General features: G+C 39.0%; 1 protein-coding gene across 1 annotated transcript; it reads right to left on the bottom strand.

Moving 5' to 3' along the window:
* Positions 1–3,234: 3,234 nt before the first annotated feature.
* LOC144640554 (cholesterol oxidase-like) lies at positions 3,235–12,511 on the bottom strand. The gene is made up of 6 exons (XM_078499662.1): positions 12,325–12,511; positions 9,651–9,897; positions 8,086–8,576; positions 6,010–6,510; positions 4,900–5,221; positions 3,235–4,271 (listed from the first exon to the last, which is right to left on the bottom strand). The coding sequence occupies exons 1-6, from the start codon at positions 12,358–12,360 to the stop codon at positions 4,075–4,077; spliced, it is 1,794 nt and encodes a 597-aa protein (XP_078355788.1). The 5' UTR covers positions 12,361–12,511; the 3' UTR covers positions 3,235–4,074.
* Between the last annotated feature and the right edge of the window lie 162 nt (positions 12,512–12,673).

Below are 12,673 nucleotides of genomic sequence, written 5' to 3'. Positions count from 1 at the left end.
TGTGACCTCTGACAGCAGGGTGCAAGCTCTAAACTGTTGGTAAAGAAAAGCCATAATAAAGACAAATCGTCAATGTTCTTTTTGCCAATATGTCTTGAATCACATTCGTTAAAACACGGCTGTTCGTATCAAAATGCAATTGAAATGACTTAACACATTTTAAAGGATATCAGTTTACTTATGTAAAGTCACGAACTAAAGAAAAAAACTTATCTTACGTGTTTGTGTTTGCTTTTTTGTTCTGTTTGTTTTGTTTTGATTTCTTTTAATCTTTGAAGTTATAGCAACATTTTCGTTTGAAAGCGTTAAGAAAGCAAAGGAGTTATAGTATTATTTTCAGTCAAAATTCGACTTCGTTTAACCTTAATACATTTTTGTTATAACAGCCTTGAGTCCTATAACTAAATCAGCCAATCAGAGTACTTTATTGCCGTTTCAATATTTTCCTGATATTGCACAGGTTGGAGTTTATACAGTTCTTTTCGATTGGCAACTGACATCTTCTGGAGCAGGTACTTAAGTGCCGGCTGTATTAAGCTTGCTCGTGATCGTTACCGGAAGAATACCAGAAAAACACCCCGACCCCGGTCATTTTGTACAGACCACGCTTCGCTCGATGCCAGGCTCGATGCGTATGCATGTCAGTGTCACAGGGGATGGGGTACAGGTGAATGGAAATCAATGCTCCTCAACCTAGCAGACGTTTCTGAATATATTAAGATTGCTGACCATGTCAAGTTCTCCACAAGATAATTTTTAATCGGATTTACTTCAGTGCTTATGGAGTTTATACTCTTCTTAAAACCTTGTTACTAACAACTAACATTAAATTCATTGCACTACATTTAATTTTTTTTAACGCTGAACTCCCGATGATCCGCTTGTGTGACCGCTTGACGAATTGCATCCATGGATTCATGGTTGCAATTGGAGCAGCCAGACACTTTGATTTCGGAAAACTTGTAATAAGCTCAATTAACCTTATATTTTTAGTCCGCTAACACAAACCAGACGACATCAGCTTAAATGCTTCTGCAACGGGAACTATAACACAAGTCAGTCTACTCTTTCTTAACAGATACCTCTATAAGACGGACACCTCTGTAAGACGACGCCTGCTGTTGGTCCTGTCCCTGCCTTCTTTTTAGTCATTTTACTGTAACTAAAATCCTTTTGAGACGGACACATTTCTAAAACGGACAGTTGGAGCCGGGTCCGACGGTGTCCATCTTAGAGAGAGTGGACATGAAAATGAAACGTCAAACATCCCTGCAGAGCTCGTGAACTACGACAAATATTACTGCTACAAGCAATAAAGTTTGTGTTATGCTTACCTGATGTACAAGAAAAAAATCAATGATCGAATCCAGGTAAAGTTCGTCTGTACGTTAGAGTAAAAACGCTAGAGATTGATGTTCATGTTTTAGTTTTCATCCAAAGTAATTTATGCCACGAGGTACCATTTCGCCCGCCATTATCATTTCTTGTGGTTTACCGTAATTTAATTTAGACAAAACTTGAGCTCAACAAAGACCGAGTGATAAGCCACTTTATAGCAGGTTTGCAAGTGTTTGAGATGATTGCCACCTGTTCCGTATCCTGTCTTTTGATTCAAAAGGGCACGATTTTTTTCACCTTTAGATAATGTTGATACGAAAAATACGAAAAATGCCATGAAAGTGGGCGAGAAATAAAAGTCGAGGGAAAGACAAAATCTATAGAACGAATGAAGTCTTCATTTCAGGGTTCAAACAAAACCGATCTCTTTCATTTTTTTTTTGGGGGGGGGGGAGGTCGTGATGTCGGCCTTGTATAAAATTATATTGCATTCAGGTTTCGTATTAAAATATCAAAGAAAAAAAAAAAAATATATATATATATATAAAACGGTTATAAAATGCCTCAAGCCAACAAAGAATGCCACTGCGTCAGGAGGATCATGTAGATTCACAGTCCAAGCCCCCGGGGAGGGGGGGGGGGGATACTCCCATAAATTTCGGATAGGGGTGTGCCGCCAAGGTTCTTAAACCCTGACCCTATTTAAGGTTAAAGAAAGCGAAAATTGATACCCTTTTTAAGGCCCAAAACCGAAAAATGACACCCTATTTAAGGGGAGGAGAAACGTTCCGTGACGACCCAAATAACGGCTAACCGCGCACGGCAAGACACAAATCTTTATAAAATCGCTTTTCTAATACCTGAACTGAAAATTCATTTTTCAGATATCTTTTTCTCGTTTAGCTGGGCGTTTATTTTAGCTAATAGAATTTAGGTACCCTATCTAAGGATCACAGCGGGAACACATTGCCAAAAAGAGCAAAAATGATACCCTATTTAAGTACCGAGAACCTCAAAAACCATACCCTATCGGGCGGCACATACCCCTCGGGCGGCACATACCTATATAGGCCACATATGGGAGTACCCCCCCCCCCCCCCCCCCCACGGGTCCAAGCCTCACCGCAAGAATGAATTTAAAAAACGTTTGAAAAGCAAGGACGGACAACTTCTGACGGTAAAAGAGTTAAAAATTTAAAAATTTAATAAAAAAAAAAAAAACATTTCGGTCATAGACCTTCATCAGTTACAAGAAAAATGGGATGAAAACTAACTTTAAATAAGACTACAGTGTGAAAGATTACATAACGAAATGACAAATACAATACTGTGCTATTGATTACGTAATACAGCGTAATTATTACAATACAAAACGAAAATACAAAACGGGAAATACAATACTGTGCTAACTGCGTCGAACAGGGTGATAATTACAATACATTACAATACCAAACGAAAAACAAAAACAATTTTACAATGCTGTGCATCAATTACGTGACAGAGCGCGATAATTACAAAACTAAACTAAGGTTGATGCGTGAAATAAAAATTTAACCTAAAAACTAAAAGAGCTAAAATAGGTAAACGGACTCTTGCAATGCGGCAAATATAACGGGAAAAATATTTTGCAAAAACAAGCAGTTTATTTTTCCCGTTATATTATATAATATCTGTTGTAACACTTACCTCGCCTTCATTATTTTGGATATCACGAAAACCTTACTCGATATTTGTATATAATATTTCAACGCAAAAGTGAGATGTTTATGACAGCTGAATTCATATCTTGTGTTAAATAACCAGGCAGAAGCTAGTTTTTCAGTATCTGTATTTGGAGTAATATGTAAAAATACGAAGCCATTGTATTCGTTAGCTTCAAAAAGAACTGCTTGTAGATAAGTGAGAACTATGCGTTCAGTGAAATCGCATCCGTTGAGCTCATTTAATCTTGATGCTCCCGCTATAGAATTCAATTGCTTTCTTCTCAGACGATGAAAACATCACAACCTTTATATCAAATGGAAAGTGAAATGTTAAATCCGTGAGCCCCAAAATTAAACATTGCACATTCGCAGGATTTTAGTCATTTCCTGCAGGCAAATCTGTAGGTGTTTTTTGCTATTCACACCCTAGTTTGGTACGTCATTTGTACTCTATAGCATAGGTTTGAAAAGGTTCTTTTCTGTATCTTGTTCAAACTCCCTGATGAAATCTGTATGATCAAACGAACTGGTCGGAGGCAATAAAACAAGTTGACAAGATCTCTTGCTGTGTGCTGCTCACTAGTATATTTTTTTAAAAAATAATATCCACGTATTTGTTTAAGAGGACTTTTCTTACTAGGAAGGTGGATTACTTAAAACTACTAAAACGCAACACGAAATTAATAGTACGCCATTGAGGAATTAGCTGTCCACTAGGAAAACACCAATGTTTCACCAAGTTGATAATTATATACCTATAGTTTTCCATTTTTATCCATCCCAACGCCATCCCGGATTTGTGATGTAAGTTCGAAACTACACTATGGCGCCTGTTTCCTGATCTTTTCTGACATGAATACTTGCGGGATTGGATATCCTTTCATAAAAACAGAGGAAATGTTAAGTCAATGAAACGCCTTAACGATGCCCAACATCTACCATGCACGAGAGTGGGAAAATTACTTGCATGAGAAATTCAATTCACAGCCTTCCTTAACTACTAATTATAACTGGGACGATACCAACGGCAGTGTTAATGATTAGCAAATGTCTCTCGACTCAGTGAGATGAACGTGTCGAAGTCAATACTCCATCCCTCTCTTTCTGCCAGGAGACGCATACAACGCTCTGCAAGACAGCCAATAGCGAGCGAGGGGTTGACGCCCACGGATCGAGGTATAATGGATCCGTCTACGACATAAAGTCCATCCAGTAAATTATCCGTGTCACCTACCAAAACAAATCAAAAAACATTTATAATACGGATTCTCATTCGGATTGCATTTTTAGATCTGGGCCACCTGGCTAATACACAATACGATGTTATTTGACCGATTCCCTTGGATCGTAAGTGCATCTCAAGTATTACATTACTGGTTAGAACAGTACAAGATCTAGAGTCTATATGTTACTGCTACAGAGACTGTAAACAAGTGATTAGATCTTAATGTATAAAATTGGGTTCGACAAGCAGTTTCCACCTAAAACCTCATCGATCAATCACAAAGCGAGTTGAGAACAAAGGAATCTGAGTTTGTTCGTAATAGGACCAATCATGTTGAAAAGTGTGTCGATCACTTGAAGCAGACCTGACAAACGAGATTTATCGATCCAGTGACAACAACAACAAAAAATTAAACAGTCCAGGGAAAAAACGAACTGCGACAGAGCGGCCATAAAACTCTGAAATAAGCAACGAAAACATTGTCTGAAAACCATCACGGCCATTAACCCCGAAGCAGGCATAGCAGCTGTAAACCTTTTACAAAAATGTTGTGTTCCTGGTAAAGAAAATCTACATTGACTGAAGAGCGACATCAAACAAACTCAAAATTGTTTCCTTACAACTTCCTCTTACCATCAAACACTTGCCCTGCATGGTTCACCACAGCCGTTCGTCCAGACTCTCCCATGGGGCACCCTCCAAGGGGATGGACAGTTATGACACTCCTTCCCAAAGTCTGCGACCACATTGGGTTCTTCACATAAGTTCCACCAAGACCACGAGTTAATTTTTCTAATGCTTGATTTATGTTTTCGAAGTTTCTCTCGCAGCCCACTCTGTCCCACGTAATGTCAATGTCGTCGATTTTGTTTTCAAATGAAATTACTCCAGACGAACTGTCGTGACCCATAGCCAGAAGGGTAAGGGTATTGTCGATTCCTTTGCCCTGTATTTCCTAACGATAAAAGGTGAATGGCAAAATTTACACTTCTCTTTTAAAATATTCCGTGTTAGAAACAGTCTCAAAACTTAATGTCGTTATGTTGCATTTTTTAATCGCTTGTCACCATTTCTATTAGTAAGCCTAGAAAAACACAATGATTAAACTCAGCTAGAGAAATTTGATGCCTTGTGTGTAAGAGTTTCATACTAGGTAAAACGTAGCTAAAAATACATTGACATACTAAATACAATGCGGAAAAGCTGTTAGATACTTGTTTTCCTGTCATCTAGTAAGCACATTTGGCGAAGAAAGCTAACGTTTTCAAAAATGACGTTAAAAACAGATATAGCCCCTCCCCAACCCCTTCCCCACCCCCACTAAAAAATGATGACAGAAAAACTCAGAGGCAAAAATCCTTCCAAAAATAAGTTCTCCTGAATAAAAACCTCAAAGGTAGCCCATGGTTTAATATTGTTTAAGAAAAATAACATCACTTCTGATTATCGATTCTGATTATGAAGCCTCTTGCTGTTAGGGTTGCTAGTTTACAGAAACCTGTGACGTTCTTCTAATGATTTTACAATTTGTTCTGTATTTAAATTCATTTTCGACGGCTTTGACATGCAGTATTTTTATTTGTGCAGATGTCAAATCTCTTCCAAATATAGAATAAAACACATCAACACCGTTACGCCAAAACTCACCAAAAAGGAATTTTGAATATATGTACAGAAATAAGCCCAGCATTGCTTTTGGAGGGAACCCGTCAAACGCCAACCTTTGACCATTGGATTACGTACCTGAAATGTTTTCTCAAGCAGCTCATTCGGAGGATACTTATCAATCCCAGAAACCTTTGAGCCGAAGCTGAGGCCAACCGTAAACGGTACAGCTAGGATCGACGGAGGCGTTCCATCCTCGACGATGAAGTTATCTTCATAATTGCCTCCGTTTACTTTACGAAAGTCAATTATGGAAGTCACGGTGGGACCAGGTGGCTGGACAGATGATATGTCCTTGGTTTCAACCCCGACAGAGTTAGCAATTCTGTCGCCGTTATAGCTAAATCCAACCGCGTCACCGTTCGTCGAGAAGCGTTTTCCAATTCCGTCTGACACGCGGAGACCGCGTTCTTTTGAGCGAAGGAGAATCTTTGTGGAACCTAAAGCGCCGGCACCGAGAATGACGTAGTTAGCACGAACTGTATGTTCCTCGAGATCAACACTTCCGGGAACAAGTCGTTTGTACTTTACAATCCAGTCAGTTGAATTGTCAGACTTCATTACCGCTACTACTTCTACCTAAGGGGCGAAGTAAATCGTCATCGTCAGTTTTTTAAAGGAGCAATGTCACGTTATTGAAGTAATATTTCTGTTTACTTCCAAATTAAAGTAAACTTCAAAGTAATAGTTTTTTTACGTAGAAAAAAAAACAATAAAGGCGTAATAAAAACGCAAGTATAACCAAGGATGATTCCAACTGACGAAGATTAAGACGGATTACGAAAAACAAACTTGAAAAAACTTCCTTATTTTTTCAAGATGCGTTGTCCGTGACGTAGTCCCTTTAATCGGCGACAGTTATTTAACCGTTGCGATAAAAGAAACCTCCATTCTTACGACAAGTTGAACTTTAATTATTAACCGGGCATAAGGTCGGTTCGTAAAATGCAAGTCTACTTTATACCTCATTCTCAATGGTTTTTCGGTGTCGTTTTTTGCGTATATTTTGAAGGAAATGGAACGGGTCGATTTGATGTTGTGTAATATCACTAGGGACGGTAGTAGTGAGTTAGACTGCAGGGGAAGAAGCAAGTGAATGCGAATTTTAAGGAGACAAAAGAGTGAAAAACTAAGTTCAAAATCGGCCATTTTGGACGTAGGACATATTTGACCGGTGGAGACTAGAGGGGTCGTGGACTCTGGGGACGAGAATGGTGAGAAGGCTGAGAAATATCTGTTTTGGAATCCGAATGAAGCCGGAAGGAATATTTGAAGGATTAGAGGAATAATTTTGTGGTAAGAAGAGTTGGAATTAGGCTGTGAATTTGAAGTAATATCGGTGATTGTGGACGAGAGTTGAGGTAAACGAAATGTAACATTAATTAATTATTATTAATTCCAAATTTTACGAGACAAAGGAGAAATAACGTTCAATAGCAACAAAGCAAGAGGGAAAGATTGTTGCTTTTAAATTTTCTGCGCGCCGCCATTTTGGATTTTACGACGTGTAATGGTTACTACTATTGTTTGGAAGCAGGACATCTTCTAAGCGAAACAACTGAGCAACCATTGCACGTCAAAAATCCAAGATGGCGACGCGTGGGAAATAATATAGACTTATCTTTTCTTTCCAATTTTAATATTACGATTAAATGTTATTTCTCCCTTATCTTGTAAAATTCAACGTCAACTTGTTACAAGAGTGGAGGTTTCCTTTATGTCTTTATCCAAATAAAGAACGCGAATACTTTAAAAAAATGGACAAAATGTGAACATCTCGTAAAGAATGAATGACTATTTCACTTCTGCTATTCGTCTTTATTGCTGCAAAAAAATTGCAAAAAGGTGAAGGTAAGCAGTATAAGTTATTAGTATATACCACACAAGTGAATAGTGCTTTTTGCGCGCGCTGATTGGTTAACTCGGAGGTGATTAACAAAGTACACCTCCGAGCAGCTTAAGAGAAACAAACTGCCTTAGCGCGTCACTTTGTTTACCGAAAGTGATGTTTAGTCCGCTAGTTTTTCAACTTTTGTGGTATATACTAAAACAATAATTTACCTCAGTGTCGGTGAATGTGGTGGATAAATATCCACCACTATTCACCTCCACTTCGGTGAATAATTGTTTGTTAGTCACTGGCTCAGCAGTTACCTCAGTAAACATCTCCGCACCATGCGCTTTTGCGTCGGGCAGGTAATTCATGTTTAACGTGTTTTTGGCGCCAACATTACAGCCACCCAAACAATTTCCGCACCCTGTGCATTTGGGTTGAGGAATTCCGACGTGATTGGATGGTGTGTCCTGGAAAGTTACGTAAAGAGGAGTCTTGTAAAACAGCTTGTCTAGGTCCTCGATGTCAAATTCGCTAAGGCCTTCCTTCATCCGTTCTAATTTATGCAGTGGTGGATAACTATCTGGGTACAGTGAAGGCTTAATCATATCTACAAAGTGTTGTCGATCGACTTTCGTTAGCTGATCCAGGTCTTCTCTTAATTCTTTCGGCCACACTGGGTCCTGATAAACCTCAGGCTCCACATCCAGTCCCACATTCGCATTGATGAGAGATCCCCCACCCAGACCGCACCCTTGCACCACGGTAAGGTCATCGGTTACAAAAAATTCGTACAAGTCGGTTGGCTTTCCTGAAAATATCAAAGTACCGTATTTTCTCGATTAAACGCCGGGCCCCGAATAAACGCCGGGTCTCCAAGCTGTATTTGAAAATAAACCCCTTAAGCAATTTTTAAAAGTTTTATATGCTTTAAAAATAATGTCTACATATATAGCTGTCAAAAATAATGAATACAAATCATTTCTTAGAAACGTAGGGCTTGAACAAACTCCTGGAATCAAATAAACGCCGGCTCTATCGGGCCAAGTTTGAAATAAACGCCGGGGGCGTTTAATCGAGAAAATACGGTATGTTAATTAAGTGACTAGTCTAAGAGGTAACATTCGACTTGTACATGTCTGGCTAGCAGGAAAAAAAAGGTACAGACTGCAAATTTGAAAGTGTGAGTACCTGGAATTGTAAAGGAATTGTTTGGGGGAATAACTTGCCTGTTCGCTGTCAAGGCTTGAATACCGCTACATATGAGCTCAAAGATAAACAGCAACAGCAACAGCAACAACAACAACAGCAAAACAAAAGCAACAATAACAATTCAGATAACCAAGCACAGTTTGTCTTTTTACCGCATGCCAAATGGAGTAAGTAAAAACACAACAATATAATTTACTGTAAACTCCACGAATACGAAGTGATGAACCACGTCACTGGATAATTAACAGGTGAACATGTTATAAACAAGAAAAGCTAATTCTAATTAACTTGATCTCCACGCCATGACGATGTTCTTCTGGTCGGTGAATTTTCGCCATTTTCCCCAAGTCGCCTTTGAATGTAATACTCATTGCAAGGGTTCTGCAAATCACAGTTCTCAGCGCATAAACAAATAGCTGTCGCCTTGTTTCATGTCCGGAACCTGCTTCGAGCTCAATAGCTCCAGAAAGACAACTGACGGAACGAGTGTCATCTTTCTTATTGTAAGCCATATCTATTTTTGTTTTCATTTCCGGGGTTCTGCAATTCACAGCTATCAGCGCATAAACAAATAGCTCTCGCCTTGTTTCATGTCCGGAATTTGTTTCGAGCTCAATAGCTCCGGAAAGACTACTGACTCAACGGGTGTCATCTTCTTTATTGTAAGCCATACCTAACTTTTTTTCCTTTCCGCCGAATGTAATCTGCATATGCTTCGAAGAGTCACTGAAAGTTTCAGGGAAATCACCTGGCCACCACTCTTTGCCTCGTTCCAGAACGCACACGGATTTTCCCGCGCGTGCGCAGCGGCTGGCAGCTATAGATGCACCATAACCAGAGCCAACAACCACTACGTCATAGTGAGACTTGATTGAGGTGTGTGGCAGGGACAGCCTAGGAAATAGTGGCTTTTGCTGAGCCTACAAGTCAAAATGAAACTTCGTTATTTGATTATAATAATGTTAACAAATGCAGTTCGATGCGCCTTTAGCAGCACATGGTCGCCTATTGGTACATGCTCCGCCAATCTATAAGACAAAATTCCTCGAAAACAAAGCGACTTCAACCGGTCAAACTTTACTTTTACATGTCCCAGTGCTTAGCGTGCCACCCAGCATGGCGGACTTTGCAACATGATGCCTGTGTGCAAGCTTACTTATTAACAAAGGTGTCACATCACACTACAACAAGAACATTTAAACTTCCATAAAAGGAAAAAAAAGATTGACGTGAAAACTTAAATTAATATGCAAGGGACATGTTCATACCTCATAAATCATACAATGAAAGGTCTCTAGTATCAAGTTAAACAATACCAGGTACGTAGTTTCAAAACTTTAAGCTCCTTCTCTAAAATGCTTCCAAACAGCGAAACACTTCCTTGACTCACGTCCTCATACTTTCGAACAAAATGCCCTTTGTAGGGGCAAATTGTATTTCAATCATTTTTGGAACATCCGATCTCTGACTCAATGCCATTGTCAGAAATATCGAAGTTTCCATTCAAAACATAGCGGACGCCTTGAAAATTACATTCCCTTCATTCAGTGCCCATGCAAAGAAATGTACTTCAAACTTAGCAGATCAACAAACAACGCAAGAAAAACAGCTCGAAACAGATCGAAATGGCGGCGACGCATTTGCGTGAAAAAAGGTTGTTAGGGGGTTTAATAATGACCAACAAAAACCGCTGACTAGAAGATGCGTTGGTTCTTCTGCAGTCTGAGCACAGATGGGACACTAAGTGGTTCTGGATGAATCAACATCGTGGCATCAGGAGATACTGAATTCCCCCCCCCCCCCCCGCCCCAGCCCCCTTCCCCCCGCAAAGAAGCATGCTACAGGTCGGATTAACCTAACGAACTGCTATTTATATTATAAAGTGCCTCAGCTCTGCAATACCGAAATACTTGGGTTGTTTAATTATGAAGGGGCACATAACACCGAGCGAAATAATCGCCATTCGTTAATTACGTCCATTTAGGCTCATTATATTTCGCTGTTATCAGAGTAAACCCTTTTCACGAAAAAAAACCTAAACAATTATGTGTCAACTGCTTTATCCGACTCAGAAGCACTGATTTACCTTGCAATCACGTCGATTTAACAGAATAATTCACATACAAAGTGGAATTTTGTTTTTATTTAACACCAAATTGCGGCGCAAAAAAAAACAAATGCGTCCAATTGACCGCTGTCCAAAATCCCATGTCTCCAGCCGATTTCCATCTTTAGTCACGCAGGAGTTACCATGTGTTTGATGGGACAAGTGGTGCCATCATTCGTGACATAACGGTCATGTTCAGTTTCTCTATTGGTAGTCGACAAGCATTTCACATTTTCTTGTGTCGCTGGGCACCTGAAATACAAGGGCTTTTCTTTCGTCTTTAATCACAACCCACTTCGATTTTCAATCGATTCCAACATCTTTGTAAAAATTGATTTTAACTTCATGAATGGCATAGTATCCGTTCATTTGCATAGTAATTGAAGCACACAGACAAAAGAAGACATTAGCCAAAAAAATAAACAATGCAGCGAGAATATTTCAGCTGGCAAGTTTTAACAGTTGCAACATAAATCTCCTTATTAAAAGAACCTCAATATCTACGAGTCTCCCAGGATAAGATATTCAGTTAATCGATCGCGAATGACGCCATTGAAGCGCTTTAAATAAGACCGCAAAATAATTCAAATAAAGCTGTTCAAATGAAGCTGTTAAAACAACTTCTAAAAGTTTAGCACAACTAACCGACAATAAATTCTCAAGTTCTCAAATTGTTTTTCAGGCTGAAATATTTCTCACGGCAAAGCCAATGCGAACCGACCCAAGGTCCAGATAATCGAAACGCACTGACACAAATATCAAGTTTATGACTTAGTCTTACAAGAAATAATCGTTAGCGTGATCTATGCTCGATGATGTCAAGTTTGTTTGTAAAAATAGTAAAGGTTTTGTTGACATATCAAACAATCAATGAGCCATGGCACTCTGTGTTGCCACTTGTCACTTATTATGCCTTCAAGTCGCTTGTAATCTAACTAAAATCGTCAATACAATTTATTGTATCAACTGATCTTCGTGAAACTGAGATTACAAGGTGTCGTTAAAGTCGAATAACCGGACCTCGTTGATTAACAACGATTGCGTGCAGAATGCAAATTTACTGATATACATTGCTTTCACGGGGCGTTTCGCTGGAGCAATGCATTGATTCTGCTAATAACGCGAATGAAGTGTTTCTTTGTAAAAAAATACCTCAATCTTGATTATTTTATTAGATGATTAGAATTATAACAAATTATGTCAAGGAAATAAGCTTAGGAAGGCGTTCACATAAACTTACTTGAGCCCGTTGTCTTGTCGAAGATACGCATCCCATTATGTAGCCCACTTCCAAACTGTTTCAACTCAGTGAATTTCACTGAACATAACCACGTTCTTATTTGCATGTATAAGAAAATTAAATCTTATTATATGGAGACAATTACCTAATGTGAACAACAAATGTGTCCACCCTATACATTGTGGATATTTGCTTACAAAATACAATGTATTGATTTTGCATTGACGCATGTCCATCAGAGAGCATATCGCGTAAGTTCGTCGACCTCTTGGAAACCATAGCAACCATATATTTACATCCTACGCTTTCTTCTGTCACAAACAAAATTTTTTAAACCACTGACTAGAAG

This window comes from Oculina patagonica, unplaced genomic scaffold (assembly GCF_052425735.1).
Source record: "Oculina patagonica isolate OP01 unplaced genomic scaffold, crgOcupat unplaced346, whole genome shotgun sequence".
In the NCBI taxonomy this organism is placed as follows: Eukaryota; Metazoa; Cnidaria; class Anthozoa; order Scleractinia; family Oculinidae; genus Oculina; species Oculina patagonica.
The sequence above is the reverse complement of the archived record's forward strand: the minus strand, read 5'-3'. Positions and strand labels throughout refer to the sequence as shown.